This window comes from Gekko japonicus, unplaced genomic scaffold (genome assembly GCF_001447785.1).
Source record: "Gekko japonicus isolate JY-2015 unplaced genomic scaffold, Gekko_japonicus_V1.1 scaffold2398, whole genome shotgun sequence".
Classification (NCBI taxonomy): Eukaryota; Metazoa; Chordata; class Lepidosauria; order Squamata; family Gekkonidae; genus Gekko; species Gekko japonicus.
The window spans coordinates 214394-240992 of NW_015172619.1; the positions used below are offsets into that span (position 1 = coordinate 214394).

The window sequence follows — 26599 nt, forward strand, 5'->3', positions numbered from 1 at the left end:
CCCAGCCAAACTCGCCTGGAGAAAAATTGCTTCCTGACCCCCAAAGTGGTGATCAGCATTTCCCTGGGCGTGTAAGAAAGGGCCTACATGGAATTAACTTCTGTCTAGGAATTTTCATCTTTTGCAAAGCTTGGAAACTGGCTTCTGGGTTGACGGTCTGATCTCTGTGGCTCAGTAATAGGGTTGCCAGGTGTGTCCCCGTCCCCTGTCCCCGATCACCAGCAGGGAATGGGGGGGGGGAAGGGGTGCCAGATCCAGGCTGGGAAACTCCTGGAGATTTAGGGATGGAGGCTGGGGAGGACAGGGACCTGAGGGGGGATCCCCAGGTCCTGCCTGGTGATTGGCATCCCTAGGTAGAGCATCTGCTTGGCGTGTGGGAAGGTCCTAGGTTCAATCCCCAGGACATCCAGTTAAAAGGACTAGGTAGGAGGTGATGGGAAAGACCTCTGCATAAGACCCTGGAGAGACACTGCCAGACTGAATAGGCAAGCCTGACTCTGATGGATCAAGGGTCTGATTCAGTATAAGGGAGTTTCAAGTGTCTGTCAGGGAATTTGTGACCACCCAGTACTGAGGGGTAAGGTACTCTTTGTGTCACGGTTGCACTGTATATTTAAGTGTTGTGCTGAAATTAAGCTCTGGTAGAGGTGGTAAGAGATAGGGTGCTAAAAGGTAAAGGTTCCCTTGCTCGAAAGCCAGTCGCGTCCGACTCTAGGGTTGCGGTGCTCATCTCCATTTCAAAACCGAAGAGCCAGCGCTGTCTGAAGACGTTTCCGTGGTCATGTGGCCGGCATGACTAAACACCAAGGCGCATGGAATGCTGTTACCTTCCCACAGAAGTGGTACTTATTTATCTACTTGCAATTTCTTGCTTTTGAACTGCTAGGTTGGCAGGAGCTGGAACTAGAGACGGGAGCTCACTCCGTCATGCGGCAACTCAGTTCTCGAACTGCTGAACTACTGACCTTCCACAGCCTGCAGTTCAGCGTCTTAACCACTTGAGCCACTACAGCTTACTGGGCATTAAAGTTAATCAGTGACTAGAAGCTTGAGCCCAGTGGCAACCTTTAAGACCAACAAAGTTTTATCCAAAGTGTAAGCTTTCTGTGTGCAAAGCACACTTCTTCAGACAAATGGAATAAAATCTCCTCCAGGGTTACTTACAGAAAAAAGGGGGGGGCAGCCATTAGGAGGGGCCGCTCAGAGCCCAGATGCATAGACAAAGCTGAAATTGGATCAGGTGGCCCCTAAGATGAATGGATGGCAGCAAATTAGCATGTAAATGCAAGCCGTAACAAAGAGATGTGAGAGTGAAGCTAGAGTCCAGCAAGACAAACCAAGCTCAACCTGTGTACAGGGGAGGCTTGTCTACTTTCGAACAGCAGCTAGAGGAAGCCTCCAATATAAATGTGTTTTCTTACTATCATCAGTCTGTCTTTCTGTCTCTCTCTGTATTTTAGGATCCCCTTGTGATCTCCAGTCCTGGAAATTAAATCCTCCCTTTATGTATCGCTTGGTTCTTATGATCTGGTCTGCACAAGCTAAATTATTTCTCCTGTCTCTGGTGCCCAATGCCATTAGATGCATTTGTCTCAACAGAATGTGATCATAACGATCATTTAGGGCATTTTTAATGCACCTTGAATGTGGCATAAGAAAGGCGGGGTTTGAAAATGCCTTAAATAATTTGGTGGTGGTGATGGGGGGGGGCTAGGTTTATTTTCCTTGAGAAGGTGCTGTGTATGGATGTGACAACCCATGCTTTTGCAGTCCTGTGTGTTGTGCCAGGTATGGCAAGCTTGAGTTGTGTGTTGTGCCTGATGGCAAACTGAGAGCCAGTTTGGTGTAGTGGTTAAGTGCACAGACTCTAATCTGGGAGAACCGGGTTTGATTCCCCACTCCTCCACTTGCACCTGACTGGATGGCCTTGGGCAAGCCATAGTTCTGACAAGAGCTGTTCTTGAAAAAAGAGCAGTTTCTGTCAAGAGCTCTCTCAGCCCCACCTACCTCACAGGGTGTCTGTTGTGGGGAGGAGAAAGGAAAGGAGTTTGTAAGCCGCTCTGAGATTCCCTTGGGTAGTGAAGGGCGGGGTATAAATTCAATCTCTTCTCTTCTTCTTCTTCACCCTGGGGACCGGGGGTGGGCTCCAGGTTGCTGCTGTATAATGTGCAAAGTCATGGGGAAGGAGCCGTAGCTCTGTGGTCAAATACTTTTTTTGGCATGGCCTAGGCCAGGGGTCCCCAACCTTTCTGCTGCGGGAGGCGTGACCACGTAGAGAGGAAGACTTAAGAACAGGGGGGAAAGTGTGTTTTTGTGTGTGTGGGGCGGTGATTTTAAAAATACACTGGGAAAGAGGAGTGATAGAGCAGAGGTCCATCAGTAGCTGTTAGCCATAAAGTAGAGATGGAACACTGTGTCTGGGACAAGTGATGTTCTGAATTCTTGGTGCTTGGGGGAGCAACAGCGGGAGGGCCTCTGGAGTTCTGGCCCCACTGGTGGACCTCCTGATGGCACCTGGATTTTGGCCACTGTGTGACACAGAGTGTTGGACTGGATGGGCCACTGGCCAGATCCAACACGGCTTCTCTTGTGTTCTTAGGGAGAGAGAATAAAACCAACACTGCGGTGGCATTGCTACTCAAACAATGTTACTTTAATATGCCCAGCCAATCAGATCTCCAGTGGCCAATCAGAAGCCCTGCCAGGCATATGCCTGACCATGCCTCACCCACTTTCTAAAAAACTTGGTGGGTGCCAAGAAAGGTGATGGCAGGCACCATGAGGCCCATGGACACCATGTTGGTTGCTTCCAGGTGGGCAGACAAATGCACCTCCACTGCCAGCAGCAAGCAGTGTGGGAGTGATGTCCACACTGCTCAGTTTTCACACTGCTTCTAGCAGCTGCCATTTTCCTTTGAAGATTTCAAAACTTCATTTTCCTTTGAAGGTTTCAAAAAAAAAAAATTCATTTTCCTTTGAAGGTTTCAAAAAAACAACAACACCCTTACCCCCTCCAGGTGCACTGTAGTGCTACAGCACAGCTTGGTAAAGAATGGAAAAAGCCCTTTAAATGGCTGAAAAGGAGGAAGGGAATGCAGAACTTAGCAGCGCTGTCATTTAGAAGGCAGACCTTAGCTCCCCTCCCTCCCTACGATGGCATTCCGTTGGTCACCACCCACAGCCAGCCCGCAGTTTCAAGCAAAGTTTGTATTTTCTGCAGGGTAATGGTGGAAAGGGGAAGGAAGGTGGTATGGGATAGCCTGATCTCATCACATCGGGGAAGCTAAGCAGGCTTAATTAATTAATAATCATATGGCATTGTGTGTAGACTAGCCAGGAGAACCTAAGATTGTCTGGCAGCCAGAAGTTCTAGCTCTTTTAGCGTTATGCACGGCTAGGTGGTGAGCTGGACTTGTTTTGAAGGCACCTTTCAGAGGTGGTTTCCATTGTCTGCCTCTGCATCACACCCCTGGTATTCCTTGGAGGTTGCCTATCCAAAGACTAGCCAAGACCCACCCTGCTTAGCTTTCGAGATCTGATGGGATTGGGCTAGCTTGGGCTATCCAGGTCAGGATAAGAAGGGTCAAGACTTGGATGGGAGACCTCCAAGGAAGACTCTGCAGAGGAAGGCAGCAGCCAACCACCTCTGCTTCTCACTTGCCTTGAAAGCCCCTCGCTGGGGTTGCCACAAGTTGTAACATGAGGGCACTTGTATACATAATATTGGGGGGAAAGGGGAGCAGGACGTGGCCAAATTGGGCATGATGATGCTTTGGTGCTCCTCTTTACTGGGGGGGCTCCTTGCAGTCCATGTCTGGGGGGCAACTCTGTGTTGGAGCGCGTGGCTTCCTGTAAAAATGGCAGGAATACACATACATGGACACTGTTGATGCAAAAATGGCAGAGTCACAGATACATCAATAAGAAGCTCTGGTTCAATTACATCTGGTACACTTTAGCCATGGGAAAGCAGATGTGGCTACTTAAGGCCAAATAGAACCCAACAGTTTATGCTGTTCCAATAGTTACCGAATCCCAAATCAATGTAAGGTTTTATTGTATTAAGAAATATTATTCCCTTGACTGCAATCAAGGCATTTGTATTATGGGTTTGATTTTTTTTACTGTTCGTTTCTCATATCGTTATCCCCCAACTTTAGCCATTTTAAATTATTTCCTAATATATTCCATATTCTGTGTTGTTGACATCATCCCTGTTGATTTGTTATATATGTTTAAAACAATGTCATAAATAAACGTTTACCTGTAAAAAAGAAAAGGCGACAAGTGTATGGCAATGTAAAAAAAAGCCCAAACCCAACAATCAGCATGGTGTACAACTTTCCTCTCAGGGTTGTTGTAAGGATAAAATGTAGGGCTGCCAGTTCTGGCTGGGGAAATACTTGGAGATTTGAGAGTTGGAGCCGGATGAAGGCGAGGTTTGAGGAAGCGAGGGACTTGAATCTGGTAAAATGTCAGAGTCCACCTTCCAAAGCAGCCATTGATCTGTGTTGCCTGGAGCTCTGTTGTAATAATGGGAGCTCTCCAGAAGTTGGCAACCTCCTCTGAACATCAGTAAGCTGCATCAGTCTTTTAAAAAATGGACTCATTCCTAGCACCAAATTATAGTCTAAATGCCTTTAAGTCAGCTGTCTTGCTGAAGCCAAGCTAGTTAAGTGCCTAAAGGCAAGACTCCCTGGGTATTCCAAAAACCTCACTTGAATTCTTGGAAGAAAGCTGGGAATAGAAATGAATACCTTTTTAAAAAATTACTGTAATATTAAACAGTATTACAGAGTATCAATAGACAGTGCAACCAGTGTGAATACAAAAAGCAAACATTGCAAGAACAGTATGTCCAACTTTGTCAGTGTTATAAGAGAATAATGCTTATCTAAGATTTATTACAATACAGGATAATAGCTAGCAATAAACATCTATATACCATATTGTTACATAACTTAACATATGACTGTGAAATCATCAGTATAGTTATGTTTCCATTTGTCATTCTGGAGATCAAAAGTAAAAGGTCTTAGGATCTCGTTTTAGAAGTAAATCAGTGTTCTGTGTATAGGGTTTACTGGAATAACGTCAGCCTCTGCCATGTAATTAATGAGTCTCTGAATGAATACCTGAAAGGGGAGAGGATTTGTACAGGATCTGCTTGGCACGCAGAAGGCTTCAGGTTTCAATCTCTGGCGCCTCAGTTAGGAAGATCAGGCAGTAGATGATGTGAAGACCTTGGCCCAAGACCCTTGAGAATCCACTGCCAGTCCAAGGAGATGATCCTGACCTTGATAGCCCAAGAGCCTGTCAGCCCTGGTCACAGGTCCCTAATGGATGTGTTTGTAAGAAAGAGCTGTTTGAAAACCGAAACCTGGGTAAATGTGGTGGTTATATTGCATGGCGAGCAGTATATATGTTGAACAGAATGTAGGAATTGCTCACGGAGAAAAACCAAGTGTGTGGACTGACTCACTGTCAGGTGTAGGGCGCTAGGATGGAAAGGTCCGCTTCCTGCTTGTGCTGGAAGCATGCACGCTTAATCAGGCTGCCAACCTCCAGGTGGTAACTGGAGATCTCTTGGGATTACAAGTGATGTATAGAGATTAGTTCACCTGGAAAAAAATGTTTGCTTTCGAAAGTGGCCTCTATGTCATTTTGCCCCATCAAGTCCCTCCTCATCTCAAACCCTGTCCCCTTCAGGCTCCATGCCCAAAATCTCCCAAGTATTTCCCAACCTACAGATGGCAACCCTACATAACAAGGGGCTGCTTTGCAGCTGGTTTGGTGGGTCCAGCCTTCTGTGGGCCTGGGGAGTCAGGCTAGATCTTCTCAAAGTGGTGCTGTGGGCAAATGCGGTGATGGGGGATGGGTGCAAAGTCGTTCTTGGGGCCCGACTGGGCCCCCGCCCTGCTTTAACGGCTAGCTGCATTTTGCAAAAATAAAAATGAGACTCTAACCACTTTAGCTATATTCAGGTGGGTGGCTGAGTTGGTATCTGCAGAACTTGCGTGCCCAGGAAAGCTAAAACGCAGACTACAACTGCGTGGGTCTTCAAGGCAGCCCCCACTGGCCCTTGGGTATCGACGTTGTAAGTCATGACATCATTCCTTAGAGCTCCGCTAACAAACGGGACCCCCGTCTCCAGCCCCACGGAGACAAAGCTGAGGGGGGGGGGTGCGTGTCTCCATCTCGGGAAGCCACTCAGCCCACCTCCCCTTTCAAAAAAAGGAAGGCGGTGCGAGAAAACCGGAGCGATCCAGCGCAAGAACGAGGGGAGGTGACTCCCCGCCGACTCCTCCCTTGCGCTCTCAGACCCAGGCGCCTTTGGGCGGAGCGGTGCGCCCGGGCGCGGAAGCATCTCCGTGGCTGCTATAAATATAATGCCATCTCTCTCTCTCCCCCCCTCCCCTGGCGCGGTCGTGAGCTAATTCGTTTTCTTTCTTCTTCCCTCCCTCCCCTTCGCTTTCTGCCGTGCAGTGTCTAATTCGCAGCTCAGCTGAACTCCCACATCCGGCCAGTGCTCGCCTTCAGCCTCTCCCATGGGCTCGCCAGGTAGGTACCCCTAGAGCTTGCCGGCGCTCCTCTCGCTTCCCGGCTCTTGACGTCCTCTGATGCTTTTTTTGGGGGGGGGTTCCCCCGGGGAGGGGAGCGGGACTGGAGATCGGCTGCTTGAAGCCCTTTAGCGTTGGGGATTGCGGCACCCCGCAGGGTTCTGGGTGGAAAGGGTTCCCCCACTTTGCTTCTGGGAAAGCAGCAGCCCGAAGTAGGGGATGGGGGTGGAGGTGGGGTTGCCATCTCCAGGTTGGGCAAGTCCTGGAGATATGGGGTGCAGCCCAGAGAGGGTGGAATCTCAGGAGGGAAGGGAGCCCTGTGGGGTAGAATGTCACGTTTGATGTTACCTGCCCTGAGCCCCACTTGCCGGACGGGCGAGATAGAAAGGCAACAAATAAATAAACAGTGCCCACCTTCCAAAGCAGCAGGCCCCCTCCAGGGGACCTGATCTTTGTTGTCTCGACTCTGGAGGTGATTTGTTAGATTCAGGTCCAGCAGCATCTTAGAGACCGAAGAGAGTTTTGACTCTCAAACGCTTGTGCCCTGAAAATCGTGTTGATCTCTAAGATGCTGCTGGGTTTCAGTCTGACTGGTCTGCTGCAGGCCAACAGAGCTGCCCTCTGAAAATATCTTCATGGCGATGAGTTGTAGTTCCGGGTGGATCTCCAGGCCCCACCTGGAGGCTGGCAATGCTAGGTGGAGGGGAACTAGGGAGGGGGGGGGGCTGCAAGGAAATGCCATGGCATAACCCCCTTCCCTCCCATCTCCTTCTTGCTTTTTTTTAAAATGATGATCTACTTCTTCAGATTTGTAGCTTGCCGTGCCAGATGGGTTTAGTTTGAAACGTTTAATAGAAGACTAGGAGCAAATGAGTTAATTCTTTAGTACGTGGCATTTGTCTTGGAGCTAAAGAGGATTCTAGGTTCCCTCCCCCTTCTGTAATGGACCCCACGTGTGGTGTCGGTATCTGCCCTATAGGGCATTTTAAGTTAACTTTTTAATTATAAATATGTATTATGCACGTGTGGGGGTAGAGAGATCTTTATGTTGCACAGATTCTCTTTCACACAATATACCTGACTGTGTTGAACAACGGTCACAGTGAATTAAGAAAGTCATTGCGGGTCATAATATTGCCTTTGAGAGGACACTCTGTAAGCTCTTGGAGGATTGGCTACATTAGGGGTGTGTCGCCTAATATGCAAAGGAGTTCCTGCTACAAAAAGAGCCTGAGGTATAAATTCAATCTCTTCTTCTTCTCCTTTGGTCATGGGAATATGGATTTCCAGGTTCCAACAGTCCCTCTTGGTTCCAGGAGGGTTGGAGGAACTGTGGGAGATAAGGTAGTGAATGCAAATTTTAACAAGACCTTTGAGTAAACGCTGAGTCCTGAACTGGCTGCCTCTGGCCTTTATAAGCTTAGTTCATAGTCCACCATGCTTAGCTTCTGTTCCTGAAATGGAAATCTGAGCCAATTAAACAGACATCACAGAGCCCTTCTCTTGGACGCTGGGAAATGAAAAATATCCATAATGAAATATACGCTGGCTGCCTACCTCTGAAACACGTTTACTGGGATTTGATGCTGCCTAATTTTTGGCCCAGGCTAGCCCAATTTCATCAGATCTCGGAAGCTAAGTAGGGCTGGGCCTGGTTAGTACTTGGATAGGAGTCTGCCAAGGAAGTCCAGGGTTGTGACGCAGGGTCAGGCAAAGCTAAATCATCGCTTTTTGTCTTTTGCCTTGAACACCCTATCCGGTTGCTGTAATTTGGCCGTGACTTGGACCACGTTTTCCAGCACCAATTGTAGCTCGGAGGTTGTACTGCGGGCTCGCTTCAGTTTTCTTACACTTGTTAAATTTTAATTGTATCACCCAATCTATCACTAGGGCAGTAACGCTCCCAGCCAGTATTCCCTCTAAGCTGAGTTAGTGTGAGCTAGCTCACTGTTTTTCAGCCTCCGGCGCACACATTTTTGTCTCCGCTCAGGAAGGAGGGCTCCAGAGCAAACTAATGCATGCAGTAGCCAAATCACTCGCTCACAGCTTTTATGCCAGTAGCTCACAAAGTAGAATTTTTGCTCACAAGCCTCCACAGCTTAGAGGGAACATTGCTCCCAGCATATGCCATTGGTCACACTAATGCCCTGCGAGCATTGCTGGAATGCTGTGGAAAATAAAACCGAAGGCTTAGTTGAGCCCAAAGTATTAGTTTCATGGAAAAGGCTGCCTGTTGCAGCTCTGCATGAGTTACTGATCCCCTTTTATTCATGCGTCTTGTGTGGGTGATTCTGCCGTGTCTCTGACTCAGGTTTATCTAGTCACTTACAATGTACAAATGGAACAGAATTATCCTGTCCTTAGAGCAGGTAGGCTTTGGGGTGTCTGTTTTTAGAACAGTGTCTCACACAGAGACTCTCCCAAAACACTTTAAAGATGAACTTTTTTTAGGTAGCTATTTGTGGAACGCCTCAAGTTTGGGAAATTCTGTACAAGGGGCCTTTGTGACTCAAAACTTGTTTTCATTTGCAAAGTACATTGACTGTTACAAGTTGTGTGAATCATACCCACTCTATCCAATTAGCTTTCCACCTGAGAGGTTCCTAGACTCTTCCTATGCAAAAAAAATATTTCATTTCTGTCTTCTGTGGGAAGTTAAACAGGAGCCTACTAGTCCCTTAAAAGGCTAACAAAAATGCCCCCAGGCCTGTTAATTTCGCTGCAACAGACAAACATGATTATCCCTCTGGAATTGTCTTGATACGTAACTTCTCTTAGATTCTTCATTGGGTGCCTGGGGATTCTGAGAAGTCCCTCATCCATATAGGACTGACAAATGCCCCTTCAGGGTAGATTCAGGTGGGTAGCTGTTTTGTTCTGAAGCAGTAGAACAAAGTTTGGGTCCAGTGGAACCTTTAAGGCCAACAAAGTTGAATTCTGGGTATAAGCTTTCATGTACACACACACTTCTGTGCATGCACGCAAAAGCTTATACTCAAAATTAAACTTTGTTGGTCTTAAATGTGCTAGGTAAAGGTAAAGATTTCCCTTGCTCGAAAGCCATTCGAATCCGACTCTAGGGATGCGGTGCTCATCTCTGTTTCCAAGCTGAAGAGCCAGTGCTGTCCAAAGACGTTTCCATGGTCCTGTGGCCGGCATGACTAGACACCGAAGCGCATGGAACGCTGTTACTTTCTCACCGAAGTGGTACCTATTTATCTACTTGCAATTTCTTGCTTTCGAACTGCTAGGTTGGCAGGAGCTGGGACCAGAGACGGGAGCTCATTCCGTCATGTGGTACTCGAGTCTCGAACTGCTGAACTACCGACCTTCCAGTCTGCAGTTCAGCATCTTAACCACTTGAGCCACCGCAGCCCTCTTAAATGTGCTACTGGACTCAAACTTTGCACTTTAAAGGGTCACCCTTTGTTTTAAAAGGATAACTTTCTGTTGTAGACCACTATGTGTGAGCGTAACAAATTTCCCCAATCTCAACCTCTTTGTGCAATCCAGTGTTACCTGTTGCAACAATGTGAGTTTTCTTAGTCTAGGACTGACTCTTTAAAATGCAGTTGGTATAGGGTTGCCAACCTCCAGGTGGTACCTGGAGATCTCCTGGGATTACAGTTTGGTATAGTGGTTAAGTGTGCGGACTCTAATCTGGGAGAACCGGGTTTGATTCTCCACTCCTCCACTTGCAGCTGCTGGATGACCTTGGGCAAGCCATAGTTCTGTCAGATCTGCTCTCTCAAGGACAGTTCTTGAAAGAGCTCTCTCAGCCCCACCTACCTCACAGGGTGTCTGTTGTGAGAAGGAGAAGGGAAGGAGATTGTAAGACGTTCTGAGGCTCCGAGTGAAGGGCGGGGTATAAATCCAATCTCTTCTTCTTCAGATAAGTTCACCTGAGAAAATGGTTGTGAGGAGTCAGGGGGCCAGGCAGTACAGAAGGTGATGTAAAAATTTTGAAAAATGCAAAGGGTTGTGCACAATAGCAGTAAGGGACCATTACTTGTAAAACCAGTTGCTTAGCAAAATTATGGAAATGGCACATTACTGTTATGATGAACAGTCTCTGTACCAGGTAGATAGCCATACTGGTCTGAAGCAACAGAACAAAGTTTGAATCCAGTGGCACTTTTAAGCAGGGGTCATTTCCTGCAGGAGTGCACAGCTCCGGCAGTAAAGAGCCCAGGGGGCGGGCACATGCAACAAGCCCCACCCCCTGCTCCCAGCAGCCCTCAGTCAGAGCAAGAAGCAGCCAGGTAAGTTGCAGAGCTCCCGGCCCCCCCGGTCCAAAACAGTCCAGTGGCACCTTTAAGACCAAGTTTTATTCCGGTACAAGCTCTCCCTCCTCTGCGAGGACAGATCTGCATGTTCCCCCCTCCCCCAATAGCTAGCAATCCAAAAGAGTCCAGTGGAGCCTGAGCGGTGGGTGTTGCCTTCTGACACACTTCCGGTGATGTCAGGGGATGTGGCATATGCTAATGAGTTATGCTAATGAGCTCTGCTATTGAGCTCCTGCACCTCTTTTTCTACAAAACGACCCCTGCTTTTAAGACCAACAACTTAAATTCTGGGTATCAGCTTTTATGTGCGTGCACACAAAAGCTTAGACCCAGCGTTCAACTTTGTTGGTCTTTACATAATCACATCTCTGCAACATCACTTCCTGCATTCCGTGGCCTTTTAACCCCGCTGTTTGGTTTCCCACATAACTTCCTATATGTAAAAGTCTGCTTAGTGATGACTCACTACTTTGCTTCTCATGAAGCTGGCCACTGCTTCTGTTGGAATACAATCTTGTTAGTCTTTAAGCTGCTTTTTGGTTGTACACAATCCATCTATCTAATTTTGATGCTGCCTGAAAGGTCAGTTTTTTTCACTCTTACTTTTTGGTCCCAGCCCAGATTACTGTGCCCCTCTTCTCTCTTTTTTTGTTTTTTATTTGAAATTTTGAAGTGACTTCCCATCAGTTTGCTGCAAGGGAGAGAAGCTGGTTTAAGGTTGCCAACTCCTGTTGGTAAACCCCTGGAGATTTGGGAGGTGGAACCTTTGGGAGGCAGTGGTTGGTGAGGGGAGGGACTTGAGCAGGACATAGTGCCTACCCTCCAAAGTAATCCTTTTCTCTGGGCAAACTGATTTCTGTGGTGTGGGAATAAATTGACATTCCAGATTTCCAGGCCCCACCTGCGGGTTGGCATCTCTCGCTGGCTTTCTGGCCAGAGGGGAAGTGTTCTGTGCTTTCTTTGCAAAGGCCATCCTGCTTCATGGGCTAGATCTCTTGAAAGAAGTAAGACAGGCTGAAAAAAACGACCATCTTGGCTTTCAATTTTGTTTAGGATTTTTTTTTTTTTAATCTGACTTTTAGATCGCCCTCCCCCAAGCAGAGCTCGGGGCAGTACACAACATTCAATAAATACACTCTTGTCATTACAATAAATAACCATAAAAACAGTTGTACCGCACTGGGCACATTTTTGCCAGTTCTGGGTTAGGAAATAACATGGAGATTTTGGGGGTGGAGCTTGGGGAGAGTGGAGTTTGGGGAGGGACCTCAGCAGGGTACAATGCCAGTTTGGTGTCGTGGTTAAGTGCACGGACTCTAATCTGGGAGAACGGGGTTTGATTCCCCACACCTCCACAAGCATCTGGCTGGATGACCTTGGGCAAGCCATGAGTCTGACAAGAGCTGTTCTTGAAAAAAAGCAGTTTCTGTCAGAGCTCTCTCAGCCCCACCCACCTCACAGGGTGTCTGTTGTGGGGAGGGAAGGGAAAGGAGATTGTAAGCCGCTCTTGGGTAGTGAAGGGCGGGGTATAAATCCAATTTCTTCTTCAGAGCAGCCATTTCTTCCATGGGAACTGATATCTGTTGCCTGGAGATCAGTTGTAATAGAGGGGGATCTCCAGGCTCCACCTGGAGGCTGGCAGCCCTAGAGTGTGGCTGCACATTCATTCAGGGTGCCAGTACATATTGTAATAGATATGGAGCGGCTCAAGTGAGCTTTCTTATCTCTTTATGGGTGCGTTCAGATGGGGCATTTGCAACGGAATAGGTGCCGGTTGTAATCGGTGTACTTACCGGCGTTCACACGGCAAACATCTGCCTTCCGTCCCTAACCGTTGCAAAGAGCTTTACACCGTTGTATTCTGCCACTAGGTACCCAAGTGGTGGTATCCTGAGTACAACGGTTGTAATCGCTTTACCCCCGTCTGATCGCTCTCCACCGTTGCAGAGCTACTTCCGTTCGGAAGCCTGAGGCTTCCAATTTTCGCCCACCGTTGTTTTTTTTAAAGGTCGGCGATATGCGCTTGGGCGAAGCTTCGCCCTGGCGTTTGTTTAAAAAAGAAAGAAAAGGTCCTTAGTTTAACGTTTCGGAGGAGGCCAGGACTTCAGGGAGGCCAGTTTGGTCTTTAAACTTTAAAGGTAAGTCCTTACCTTTAAAGTTTAAATGTAAGACTGGGTTTTTTGTGCATGCGCAAAGATCGGCATTCTGTGGATGGCTGCCTGTGCGCAGGCTCAAACTGAGGTTTTTGGGTTTTTTTAAACCGCCGACGCCCGCTGCATGTGAACGGGCATACAGCGATGGGCTCCGCAGACAGGAGGTAAGTGTGATCGCGTTTCAGCCAGCATAAACCGCACCGGTTCCAACCGGTACAGTTTATGCCGCCTGAAACGCCCCGTCTGAACGCACCCTATAAGTTATAGTTCATCTTCAGTCTTCTGTGCAGGCACACATTGGGACTGTGCTTGCGCAGGCCAGCCACCAGAGGGTCTCTTGCAGCTACTCTGGTATTTCTTTAACACTCCAAGGGAAGCCCCTCCCCTGCGGAACTCGTGAGTAGGGTTCCCAAGTCCATTTCGCTCCGCGTCGGGGGGCTCCCGTACGGCGTACGGCATAGAGTTTCCCCCTCAGATGGCTGTGGCCCCGCCCCCAGCGTGCCCGGCGTCATCACGTCACCTCCGACTGACGTGCACGCCAGGGTGGGGTTCTCTCCGGGGCCCGATTCCACGGCAGTGGAAATCGGGCCTCCAAAGCAGGGGATTATCCGCCCCCCGGGGGGACTTGGCAGCCCTACTTGTGAGAGGCCATCTTCCCGCCTAGCGGTCACGTGCTCTGCAGGGAGGCACCCCCGTTTTCCTCAGTCCTCCTGAGCCAACGCATTGTGAGGACATGTTCTCTTCATGTTTTTTTCTCAGTTTCCTCTGCATCCAGGGGTCTCTCCCCTCTTTGGGAAATGTCATAGAAGGCTTTGTTTAAAAAATGTACCTGGTGCGGTACAAAAATGAGCTGTTCGGATGAACACCTTCTCAGCCTTTTCTGCTTGGGCGAGGCCCATAATACAGCCACGTGTGAGGTTTGCCTCTAATTTACCCCAAAAGCCCGCTCAGATCGAGTAGCGCACTTAAAGCTTATGGGAGAAAGCGCTAATAGCCCGGCTCTAATAGCCCGGCAACGAAAACATGTGCCCTGTCAGAGCACAGTCAATCCTTGCCTTCAAAATCACCGGTTAGAACCGACCGATTTGTGAGCCTGCCATCGAGCGTCTTGGTTCTGTTCGTTCTGGGGACAGAACTGAAGTAACAGGTCCGACTGCCTGCCTATTCTGCTGAATGCACGTCGGAACCACCACCTAAGAAAGCCCGTTCCAACTCCAAACATAAGGAGATGCATCGTTCCAGTTCCAAGGTGCTCCCAGAATCAATTAACTCTTCAGTTCCAGCCAAACCATCTTCGGTTCCGACAGAACAGAGGGAAGCCTCCCCACCACAAACGCCTTCTCCACATGCCTCCCTGGCAATGTTCCCTCTAAGCTGTGAAGTCTTGTGAGCAAAAATTCTACTTTGTGAGCTACTGGCATTAAAGTTGTGAGCGAGCAATTTGGCTACTGCATAAATTAGTTTGCTCTGGAGCCCTCCTTCTTGAGCTGAGACAAAAATGTGTGAGCTGGAAGCTAAAAAAACTGTGAGCTAGCTCACTCTAACTCAGCTTAGAGGGAACATTGCTCCCTGGCTCATTTGTTCTCAGAAGGTGAAACAGAACCTGGCCAGGGCACATTGGCGGTTTCAGCAGCTCGTCGACCGTCGGAACCGTCCTCCCCAGCACTGTGGCAGAGTTCTGTGCCTCCGCCTCCTCGGCAAGGCTGCCCTTATTTTCCTTCTCCTAGACCTCAGGAAAGGAGCAACTGGCATTCCTCCAGAACTGAGGCCCCTCTTTTCACGGAATCGTGACGCTGCGGGTCCGCCATCTTGTTATCCTCTTGCAATCTCTCCCTACCCCCTTATGAAGTATTCAGATTCCAAGGAAGAGCAGGTTTTGAGGGCTAACTTCTCTTCTGGTCCGGGCTCAGACTTTCCTTCCTTCGGAAGGCTCAAATTTTCTCTGTACTCCTTTGTTCCAGCAGTCTTTGATACAACTTGAAGTCCTGTTTTGCACACATAGAGAATGATTTGATGCAATTAAGTTTGAGCACACTGTGTGTTCCATTTTAAGAATCTACGAGCTATGGATTTGGGGTATTTCCACCATCCCCTCTGAAACATCTCCCCCCCTCCCTTCTGCTACTCCCCTTTTCTGTACTGAATATAGCCTGATATAGAGTTCTGGAGAGCTCTGCTTGCTGTTGTGATATTCTGACTGGTCCTAATAAAAAATATTCCTTCTTTGAATTTGGGAACTGTCGAGCTGAGAGAGCTCTTTTGAGGATTGCACTTGAGAGAACAGCTCGGAGAGAACTTGTGGCTGATCCAAGGTCACACCAGCAGCTGCATGTGGAGGAGTGGGGAATCAAACCTGGTTCTCCCAGATCAGAGTCCAGGCTCTTAACCACTACACCAAACTGGCTCTGTAGTTTCCCAATCTGGGACTGCACAGAAGACTGAAGATGAAAACTGTGGCACTTACCTGTAGCTGTTGTTGATCGAGGTGTCTTCTGTGTAAGCACACGTTCCCTCCCTCCTACCTTGCTGTGTGTTCATAGGATGCAGTTACATTCCTGACACCGGCAATTCAGGAGGACTGAAGGAAAGGGGGCCTCCTCCCTACAGAGCATGTGACCGCTAGGCGGGAAGACGGCTCTGATGAGCTCTACAGGGGAGGGGCTCCCCTTGGAGTGTTAAAGAAATACCAGAATAGCTAGAAGAGCACCTCCGGTGTCTGGCCTGCGCAAGTGCAGTCCCAATGTGTGCCTGCACAGAAGACGCCTCAATGAACAACAGTTACAGGCAGGGCTATTTTTGGGCAGGAACGCACAGGAATGGAGTTCCGGCTGGTTCTCAAGTTGGCCACGCCCAGCAGGAACTCATTAGCATAATAGGCCACACCCAACAGCAGAAACTCATTAGGATTGGCTACATTAGGAGTGTGTGGCCTAGCATGCAAAGGAGTTCCTGCTACAAAAAAGCCCTGGGTAAACAGAATAAGAAGCAAAAGGTGGGTGTGGCTGGATGAGCACACTTCTGGTAACATGGGGGTGTGGCCTAATATGCCAATGAGTTGTGCGGTCAGGGGTGTGGCATAATATGCTAATGAGTTTCTGCTGTTGGGTGTGGCCTGTTATGCTAATGAGTTCCTGCTGGGCTTTTTCTACAAAAAAGCCCTGGTCACAGGTAAGTGCAACACTGTGTAAAATTTAGCCAGGTTTTAGGCACCTGGACATTAAGATACCTTTTTATATCCCTCTTGAAAGAAATGTCTCATCAAGAGAAGTGGGTAGCTAAATCCCCAAACAAAAGCCCAAGTATTAAATGGGGGGGGGATATTTTGGGCCATGGTCTTAAGCAGGGCTTTTTTAAAAAAATGAAGTGCCGGAACTCTCAGGAGGGAAATGGCATTTTCAGTCTGTATACTGAAAACTCATGAACCTTTAAACATTTTTAAAAGAGTTTTGTCAAAGAGGTTCTGGAACTCCGTTCCGGCACATTCCCCCAGAAAAAAAAGCCCTGGACTCTTTAGGTCCAGGATGCTGAGGAAGACACCTTAAGATCATGGCCTGGAAAGCTCCCTCCCACTTTAAACCTAGCCTGAAAAAAGAGTTCTGCAACACTTGGAAGTCTACAGTCTGTATATTGTGTAACTCCGATTTGTCTTAATTTAAAGATTTTTTTTTAATTATTTTTTACTCTAGTTACCCAGAGTCCTGATTGTTCAAATATTACAGAAGTCTGATAATTCTGTGTTGCTATCGACACCTGTATCGTGTACCTGTACCCTTCTGTCTGTGTATGAAATGCAAAGTTTTCCTGAATTCCTCTTTGTTTCTATAGGCCCCTTTTGAGCCCAGGAATGATCATTCCCGGGGTTGCAGAGGAATAGTCTTAATGGGTGGGAAGGGGCTGGAATGAGAAGGTCCAAAGGAATTAAAACGGCTCCTCTTCCCACTTTTCCAAGTGCATCTCTGCTGAGAGGAGAGCGTGTTTTTGTCCCCTTGCCTCTCTTCACTCTTCCTTCACATAGCCCACATGGTTAATCCTTAGCATGGGGAAGAATGAGACAGATCTTTCTAGGGATCAGAAATGGTTGCCTTACTAGAGTAGCAAAGAATAACAAAAAACAACAACTGTGAGCTGAGTTTCCCGCAAAATATTCACAAAGGAGACTTCATCAAAGTGAAATGCATCCATTGTCTGGAATCAATCTATCCATATCATCCATCATAGGAAAATGCAGAGGCATGTTGTGGTCCTGATACATTGAAGCCGCCTTTAGGGGTGCAGATTAGAGCTGGGGAGACCTTGCCCAAGGTTGAAGTAATAGAAAAGCATTCTCTTAAAAGGAGAGGGAATGAGACTCTCAGTAGTTGTTCTTTGTTCCTGAGGAAGGACCAGAAGTCTGAAACACTGGAAAAATTACCTAGGAAAAGTGTTGGACTTTTTGGATATTTATTTTGTATATTTATTCTTTGGTTTCTGCATTTCCCTATGATGGATTATATGGATAGATTTATTTATTCCAGACAATAGATGCATTTCACTCTCATCAGGGCTTTTTTGGTAGAAAAAGCCCAGCAGGAATTCATTAGCATATTAGGCCACACCCCTGACAGTGCAGTGCATTAGCATATTAGGCCACACCCCATGCCTTCCCTTGGCTTGCCTGGGTGCCTTACGACTGCGGGGAGCCCAGGCAAGCCGGCCCTTGGACAGGCCAGGGAAGACACGGGGAGGCATTTAAATGCCTCCCCGATCCTTCCAGTGGGCCCCCTGGCCCGGCCACCTCAGAGTCACCGGGGTGTGTGTGTTGCTCTCCATGCCTTCCCTCTGTAGCCACGCACACAGAGGTTTTGGCTGTAGTGGGCGTGGCCGACTCTGAAGCCAGCCGGAACGCCGTTCCTGTGTGTTCCTGCCCCAAAATAGCCCTGACTCTCATGAAGTCTCCTTTGTGAATATTTTGCGGGAAATTCAGTTCACAGTTGTTTTTTGTTATTCTTTGTTACTTTTTACTGCGTGCTGTACTGTTGTTGTATGCCTTAATGGAGTGGCATATGGGAAAACTCTGTGCCTTTCCTGTGCTGATGGTTAGAGACAGGCCGATGACTGTCGAATAAGAGCCAGGACAGAGTTAGGTATCTTTTGGGTATTTGTTAATAGCAGGTTTGGGGCGGCTGTATGTCATGCTTAGCAAAAAAAAAAATCTCCCAAGTCCTAATCAACAGGGCTCTGATGGGGGTGGGCTATTCATATACATCAGGGATCCCCAACATGGTGTCCGTGGGCACCATGATGCCCCCCCTGACACCTTCCTTGGTGCCCACCAAGTGTTTTTAAAAAGTGGCTGTGGGCCAAGTAAGCTTTTGATTGGCCGCTAGAGATCTGACAGATACTGCTAGATGAGTGTTTCTTTGCTAGCTCAATATATATATATTCTTGTGTGTATGCAAGAAAATATATTTTGTTGTCTGGAGGCTCTCTCATGGGCTCTTCAGATAGGTACGCCTAGGGTTTGCAGGCAGCTGTTTGGGCAACCGTTCCTGGTGCCCTCCCAGTGTTCTAACTACATTTGTCCTTTTAAGCAGAGCTTCTGCCTGAAATGCTGAAGCATTTCCATCAGAGTTATTCATAATCTCTCAGTCCCTGACATTTTGCGGTTGGCTCCACCTCTTGTGACGGCCATTTTGTGGTTGTACCAACCACCCTCTGTCAGATTTCCAAAGGTGCCCACTGGCTCAAAAAGATTGGGGACCCTCGGAATCTTGTGAGCAAAAATTCTACTTTGTGTGCTCCTGGCATTAAAGTCGTGACTAAGTGATCTGACTACTGCATAAATTAGTTTGCTCTGGAGCCTTCCCTTCCTGAGCAAAGAAAAAACATATGAGCTGGAGGCTAAAAAACTGTGAGCTAGCTCACACTAACTCAGTTTAGGGGGAACACTCACCATCTCCCCCTACCCAGAAAGCCATGATTCCTGCAGCGATTCTTTTTGTTAAATAAGTACTTCTTCCCCAATAGGGGTGCCAGCTTCCAAGTGGGACCTCAGCTCCCTCTAAGCTGTGGAGTCTTGTGAGCAAATATCCTGCTTTGTGAGCTCCTGGCATTAAAGTTGTCAGCGAGCGATTTGGCTGCTGCATAACTTAGTTTGCTCTGGAGCCATCCCTTCCTGAGCTAAGAAAAAAATGTGTGAGCCAGAGGCTAAAAAGCTATGAGCTAGTTCACACTAACTCAGCTTAGAGGGAACACTGTGGGCCGTTGTATGCAGGGCTATTTTGGGGCAGGAACGCACAGGAACGGAGTTCCGGCTGGCTCCTGAGTTGGCCACGCCCAGCAGGAACTCATTAGCATAATAGGCCACACCCAACAGCAGAAACTCATTAGGGTTGGCTACATTCGGGGTGTGTGGCCTAACATGCAAAGGAGTTCCTGCTACAAAAAAAGGCCCTGGGTTTTGACAACACACAAAGTAAACAGAATAAGAAACAAAAGGTGGGTGTGGCTGGATGACAAAACTCCTGTAGACCCAACACTTCTGTTGACATGGGGGTGTGGCCTAATATGCTAATGTGCCGTGCTGTCAGGGTGTGGCCTACTATGCTAATGAGTTCCTGCTGTTGGGTGTGGCCTGTTATGCTAATGAGTTCCTGCTGGGCTTTTTCTACAAAAAGAGCCCTGGTTTGTATGTATTTATGTGCATAGTTCTGTCCGAAGCCGCTTGCCTTGCCGCTTTGGTGACGCCCTGTCCTTCTCCCGCCAGTATCGTTTGTTTTATCCAGGATGGCCGCTTGCGGAGGCACCACCAAAAACAGGCTCACGGTGAATAAGCACGTCTGGGACTTCCTGACCAAGGAGAGCTCCGCCAAGCTGGTCAAGCTGAAGGAGGAGAACAAGGTCAGCATCTTGATCGATGGCGAGACGTCGGAGATCTACGTCCTGCAGATCACCCTGCCCGCCCACGGGCCCAGCAACGGCCTCTACCTGGCCCGCAAGGCCCTCAAGGCCCTGCTCAAGGAGACGGAGAAGGAGCTCAAGAAGGCCCAGCGCCAGAGCGAGCTGATGGGCTGCATGGCCCTGATGGAGAAGAGCCGGGAGCACGGGGCGGTGGAGCTGCACCGCCGGGGGGCCGCCTTGATCTCCAGAGGGCAGCAGACCTCCGGGCCGAGAGTGGTTGGCGGCGGCGGAGGGGTAGCCAGCTGCTCGCGGGGAGGGGGGGAGGAGGAACAGGACAGCCAGTGCCCCATCTGCTTGGGGGAGATCCAGAACATTAAGACGCTGGAGAAGTGCAAGCACTCCTTCTGCGAGGACTGCATCACCCGGGCGCTGCAAGTCAAGAAAGCCTGCCCTATGTGCGGGCGCTTCTACGGGCAACTGGTGGGCAACCAGCCAGAGAACGGGCGCATGCTGGTCTCCAAGGACTCGAGTCTCCTGCTCCCGGGCTATGAGAAATACGGCACCATCATCATCCAATACGTCTTCCCGCCCGGGATACAAGGAGTAAGTAGGGTTAATTTTCCTCGTCTTTAGGGGGGGCGTGTTTATTTAGCGGATGGGTTACCTTAGCCTTCCATGTGAGCGCTGAAACAGACACAGTAGAATCCTATTGGAAAAAACAGCCAGTCTGCCCTGACCTGGATAGGCCAAGCAAGCCTGATCTCGTCAGATCTCAGAAAGTAAGCAGGGCCAACCCTCGCAAGCCCTTGGAAGGGAGACCTCCGAGGAAGACCAGGACTGGGATGCAGAGGCGGGCAATATCAAGCTACCTCTCTGAAACGTCCTAACACCACTAGGGGTGGCCAGAAGTCAACCATGACTTCCTGGCATGCAAGCACGCACACACACACACACACAAACCCCACAAAAATATTTTAGAAACAGCCAATCTGTAACACCTTCACTGAAAGAGGCGTTCTGGTTCCTCTGAAGCTGGAGGGTCCAGCACAGTGATGGGGAACCTTTTAGAGACCGAGTGCCCAAACTGCGACCCAAAACCCACTTATTTATCGCAAAGTGCCAACACGGCAATTTAACCTGAATACTGAGGTTTTACTTTAGAAACTTTATTTCTACATTAACTTAAGATGATCCAAGCAAAGTAAGGAAAGCAATCCCAAATGCTTTCATTTACTTAAAATTATTTGGCAGAGAATTCGACACTTTAATGATGGTCTGGGCCTGGCTGGGGCGATGGCACGCGTGCCCACAGAGAGGGCTCTGAGTGCCACCTCTGGCACCGTGCCATAGGTTTTCCACCACTGGTCTAGCAGAATGGCTGCCATTAGAGGGGCTGAGAGCGAGAGAGCACTCATCTATCCTAGGGGCATATGAAAAGTGGGATGGGAGTGTGCTGTCTCCACATCCTCCACATCCGCACACACTACACACCATAGTTAGGGTTGCCAGCCTCCAGGTAGTTCCTGGAGATCTCCTGGAATTACGACTGATCTCCAGACAACAGAGATCAGTTCCCCTGGAGAAAAATGGATGCTTTGGAAGGTGAATTCTATGGTCTTATAGCCTGCTGAAGATTCTGCCCTCCCTAGGCGCCCCCCCAAAAAATCTCCAGGAATTCCCCAACTCATTGTTGGCAACCCTAACTCCATGGCCTCAAGACGTGAACAAATATTACACACAGGTTTTAATTGAAAAATATGCAAATTTGCTTTTTATTAACATTAAATGAGACTGCCAAAAATAAAAACAAAAGGGGTAAAACAGATATTAATAATGATATTTATTTCTGTATTTATTTGTCTGAGAGTGAGGGAGAGAGCAAATAGATAAGGGAGGGGGAGGGAGGGAAGAAAGAAAGAGAGAAAGAAAGAAAGAAAGAAAGAAAAGGGGAGGGAGAGGGAGGAAGGAAGATAAAAGAAAGAGGTGGAAAGAAAGCAAATAGAGGGGGGAGGGGAAAAGAGAGAGATGGAAAGAATGCAAATAAATGGGGAGGGAGGGGTGGAAAGAAAGCAACTTTAACTTTAAATGAGTTCTCAAAAAAGAAAAAAAACCACACCAGTCGGCTTGGCTTGGAGAAGGGATTTAAAGAGACAAATGCCTTCTCCAAGCTGGGGTTTGAGAATACATTTAAAGTTAATGTTTCTTTCTTCCTCCCCTCCCCCCACGTCAAGCCTACCCAGGGAGGGGAACACTGGCTGGGGAAGGGAAGACAGATTGGGGAGGCAGGCCCTCCCCTTCCTTTCCCGAGCCGCAGTTTGGCCACCCCTGCTCTGTGTACCATGATAACAACTTACACTCTTCCTGTCCTTTTTCTCATAAGGGTGAAAGGGAGCTATTTATCTGTTTGGGAGAAAGTAAAGGAATGTATTCACAAACACAACTGGGACAGAGGCTAAACCTGCTGTACCTCCCCCACACCAATTCCACCCCCCTGCTTGTTTATGGGTCTTGCCCCTCCATTCCCAAGTCATTCTTACTCCAAGAGCTTGGAAAAGCTGGTAAATTCAGGGAAAGGAGAGTTTTAGGAATGGAAAGGGATTGTGAAATGAGATACTAAAAGAAGAAATGTGGACAGACTATAAGAAACTTTGGGGCAGTAGTCATTTTTTTGTAAGAATGCTATATTGGGCTGGAGGGGATACTTAGCCTGTTTGCATTTAGCATAACAGTGCCTGGCGTGTGGCTTTGTTGAGAGGGTAGCAGATTTGCTTTCTATGTGTTGAGGAAATAAGATGGTTTGTTCTTATTTACTCAGCGGGCTTTCCCATAATCTCATTTTCCACACGCTTGTGTGTTGCCTTTGCTTGAGGGTGTGTGTTTCTGTTTCACATGTGTTTTGCTCCATCTAGTGGTCGGTTCAATATTACATCGCTCGTTGCCCAGCATAAAAACCTGCAGTTTCTTTATTTTTTTAGTTACGTTTTAACAATTAACAAACACCAAACAACCAAGAAATAATACAAACCAGCATAGCCATTGGATTCAAACTATCAAGTGTGTTACAATGGTTGTGAGTCGATTACGTTATATCGACTCTTAAAACTATAATATCATTACTATAGTAAATTTTTTCTAACTATACAAAAATCTTAAGACTATCTACTACATTCGCAAAATATCAGATGGCGATGAAAAATTAAACGATTCTACATTCTGCAACATATAAACTATTAGGGGATACCATACTGCCACGAAGGAAGATAATGACTTTTCCATCTGCAGGGAGATATGTGGACATCAAGCAATGTAATAGCAAATTGACTACTACAGGGGGCAAAATGCTTTCGGAACAGTCGTCCCCCCCAAAAAAAGCAACAGGAACACACAAGCGAGGAATATGCGGAAAAGCCCAGTGTATAGATGACCTTTATGCAAACCTATTCAAAATGCAAACAGAAGTTCTATGGCACCATAAAGACAATCAAATTTCATTCGTTTTTGTAGACTGGAGCCCAGTTGTTCAGAAGCAATGAGTGAATCTTTCCTAGGCAGATCTTTTATGTTGGGGCACATGAAAAAAAATGGTAGGGACGAGGGGCCAGGTTCTAGACCGTAAAACTTTATGGCGGAATAAAACTTGTTAGCTTTTAAAGTGCCGCCTTCTTTTGCTGCAGCAGATCAACCCAATTATGTTCAAAGTAGGTAAGGATAAATTTTTAAAGAGCCTGTCTTCTATTAATTACCAGCAATCAAACAATTTGGAGCAGCTGTTTCAGATTTTCTCATACAGTTATCAGTTTAAACCAGGTTAAGAGCCATCTGGTGAAACCATGAAATACATCAGCGGAATTAAAATCCATATCAGAACCAGTATTTACAACAACCCCCAGGAAAGCAGGAGGGACTTCAAAAGCCTGGTGGTTCGAGTGTCAGAGTGGGATCTGGGAAACCCAGCTTCAAATCCCCTCCTCTCTGCCATGGAAGCTTGCTGGGCGACCTTGGGCCAGTCACATGCTCTCAGCCTCATCTACAGGGTTGTTGTGATGATAAAGGGAACAGAAGCCACTCTGGGTCCCCACTGGTGAGAAAGGCGGGGTATAAACAAAAGTTTGGGGCTTATTTGTGAAAGGAGAAAGTTAGCTGGCTATTCGGACCTTCAAGAGAAGGGAATCCTTGGAAAATGCCTGAGCTATACTGTCCAGCCCTTGTATCAGACTAAGCTTGCCTGGTGATCGATCCCCAGTTCCTAGTGAGTAGAGAAGCAAACTTGGAGGGGGGGTGTCTTAGGGGTTCCCCTCTTGCTTAGAATCATAGCGTTGGAAGGGGTCACACAGGCCATCTAGTCCCACTCTGTGCTCAGTGCAGGATCAGTCTCAAGTATCTCTGACCAGTGTTTGCTTCTATGGCAAACAGACAAACCAAAACAAAAGCATTTGTGAAGCAGCATGGAAATTTCTTTTTCTAAAGAGTGATATTAAAACCGTATTGGCCAGGATATAAAAAGCTATATGGGGTTTGCATGAGCCTACTGGGACTTCAGACTTTCCCCCCCCCAGACTCCGAGCCATATTGCAAATTGCTTTTTGAAAGTTCCCTCCGGGAAACCCTTTTGAAAGTAATGCGGCGTGTAAGGCCACTGTTCAGGAAAGACATGCCCAAAGCCCCCCCATGGGCACGCAAAACTAATTGTGCTGGGATGTGTTTTGTTGGATCTGGGCCAGTGTTTCCTTTGACTTTACTGCTTTCCAAAATCTGTTCCTTGCTCATACTAATAGCTTGGCTCCAGGTTCTGGCTCACCTACCTGCAGGCCCTGGCACCCGCTCCAAAGTTGCAGCCTGTAGAGTAGCAAGGGATGATGTGCAGGGCGGCAGTCAGACTTGGGCTGTGCACACAAACACCTGGGTGCAAGTAGGCCTGTGCGTGCGCAACACCAGAGAGTCCAAACCAGTGTTTACTGATTACATTTTGAATCCATTATTATTATTTTCTTTTAAGACTGGCAGTTCAGGATACAATAAAAGACTTGAGTTAAAAAGGGCATATTTACTGGGGTTTCTGCCGTATTGTTAAGTGAGAGATTTTGATACAAAAAAAATAAAAACACAGGGGCATGATCCAGCAAAAAGTGGTGAAGAAGTCAGGGCCACATAACAGCAGTAGCAGCAGAAAAGAAAAATCAAGGTGCTGAAAAAACCTTTTTATTGTTGTTCTTTCCTGATCCCAACGTGTTTCGCCTATAACACAAGCTTCCAATCAAGGTATGATTGGAAGTTTGTGTTATGAAAGATCCCCTGAGGAAGCTATAGGCGAAACGCATTGGGATCAAGAAAGAGTAACAACAAAAAGGTTTTTTTCAACACCTTTTCTTTCTGCTGCCAGCAGGAACTGGAACACTTCTTCCTTCTGTGCGTTTCAGAAGTTTAAGCAGGGGCTTGACTTTTCCTCTCTGCTCACTGAAATGGGTGGGCTAGATTGTGCTCATAACACAGGCCCGTCTCACAGACTGGTGGGAAGTGCTGTCGAGTTATGGCCAACTTACAATGATCCCAAAGAGATTTCAAGGCCAGAGACGAACAAAGGTGGTTGGCCATTGCCTGCTTCTGCTTAGTGACCACGGACTTCCTTGGTGGTCTCCCATCCAAGTACTCACCAGGGCCAACCCTTCTTACCTTCCAGGATCTAACAAGATGAAGCTAGCCTGGGCCATCCAGGACGGGGCACTCACAGACTATCAAAGGGGGAAAGGGCTGTATATACTGAGCCCAAATAAAAGCCAATCTTATTCGGCTTTTATTTGGGTGTGGCTAGAAGGCATTTAAAGAGGCCGTGGTTTCTTTAAATGCCTCCTGAGTTCACTCACTGTGATGGCACAACTTGACGAGTGAATTCAGCAAGCATTTAAGGTTTAAATCCCTTCTCCATTATACCCTATGGGGATGGTCCCCATAAGGTATAATGGAGTTGAATAAATTTGGGTTTCCCAAATATTTACCCGAATCCCAATACAAAATTCATATTGGTATTCGGGAATACCAATATTTTTCGGGTCTAACAGGCCCAAATTGGAAAAAAACCTGATTTTTTGTGTGCACACCACTAATCAACACTCCCACCTAAGAGCTGCCACCAGTCAAAGTAGACAATACTAACCTGGCTAGGCCAGTGGTCTGATTCAGTATAAGGCAGGGGTCCCTAACCTTTTTGAGCCTGTGGGCACATTTGGAATTCCGCCATGGCATGGTGGGCGCAACAACAAAAGGGCTGCCACAGGAGGAGGAGGAGGAGCCAGCCACAAAATGGCTGCCACCGCTTGACTTCAGTAACACAGTGCAGATCCTTGTGCTATGGTGGCCATTGCTGCCATAGGGACACTTTTAAAAAGTCCAATCAAACCTCCAGTAGTCAACCTGAAACCTTGCTAGGCAAAAAGCCCTACCTGACCCCACCATCTTTCTAAAAACCCTTGGTGGGTGGACATGGTGCGGGACCCTGGTATAAGGGGCACGCTCATAGATATGAGACTGAGATGGGTGGGGAAAGCCTTTGAATAGATAGCAAAACAAAGAGAGAGAAAAGCAGGGCCCAAGCCCTGTGCTGATGGGGAATGACTGAACTTTACTGAGGTCCAGTCCAGGTGGCAAGTCTAATTACTGGGAGGAGCCTGTTTTACAGGCTTGTGCCTGTCCCAGGGGAATGATTCTTGGTCCCTGAGGGGCGGGG

The 26599-nt window shown here is 47.7% G+C and overlaps 1 protein-coding gene across 1 annotated transcript in view; it reads left to right on the forward strand.

Moving 5' to 3' along the window:
• Positions 1-6476: 6476 nt before the first annotated feature.
• Positions 6477-26599, forward strand: part of DTX3 (deltex 3, E3 ubiquitin ligase) — a 28085-nt gene continuing 7962 nt past the window's right edge. Inside the window, exons 1-2 of the mRNA XM_015421662.1 lie at positions 6477-6561; positions 19745-20481. Coding sequence (XP_015277148.1) covers positions 6549-6561; positions 19745-20481 — 750 coding nt within the window. The 5' untranslated portion in view covers positions 6477-6548. The remainder of the gene's footprint in view (positions 6562-19744; positions 20482-26599) is intronic.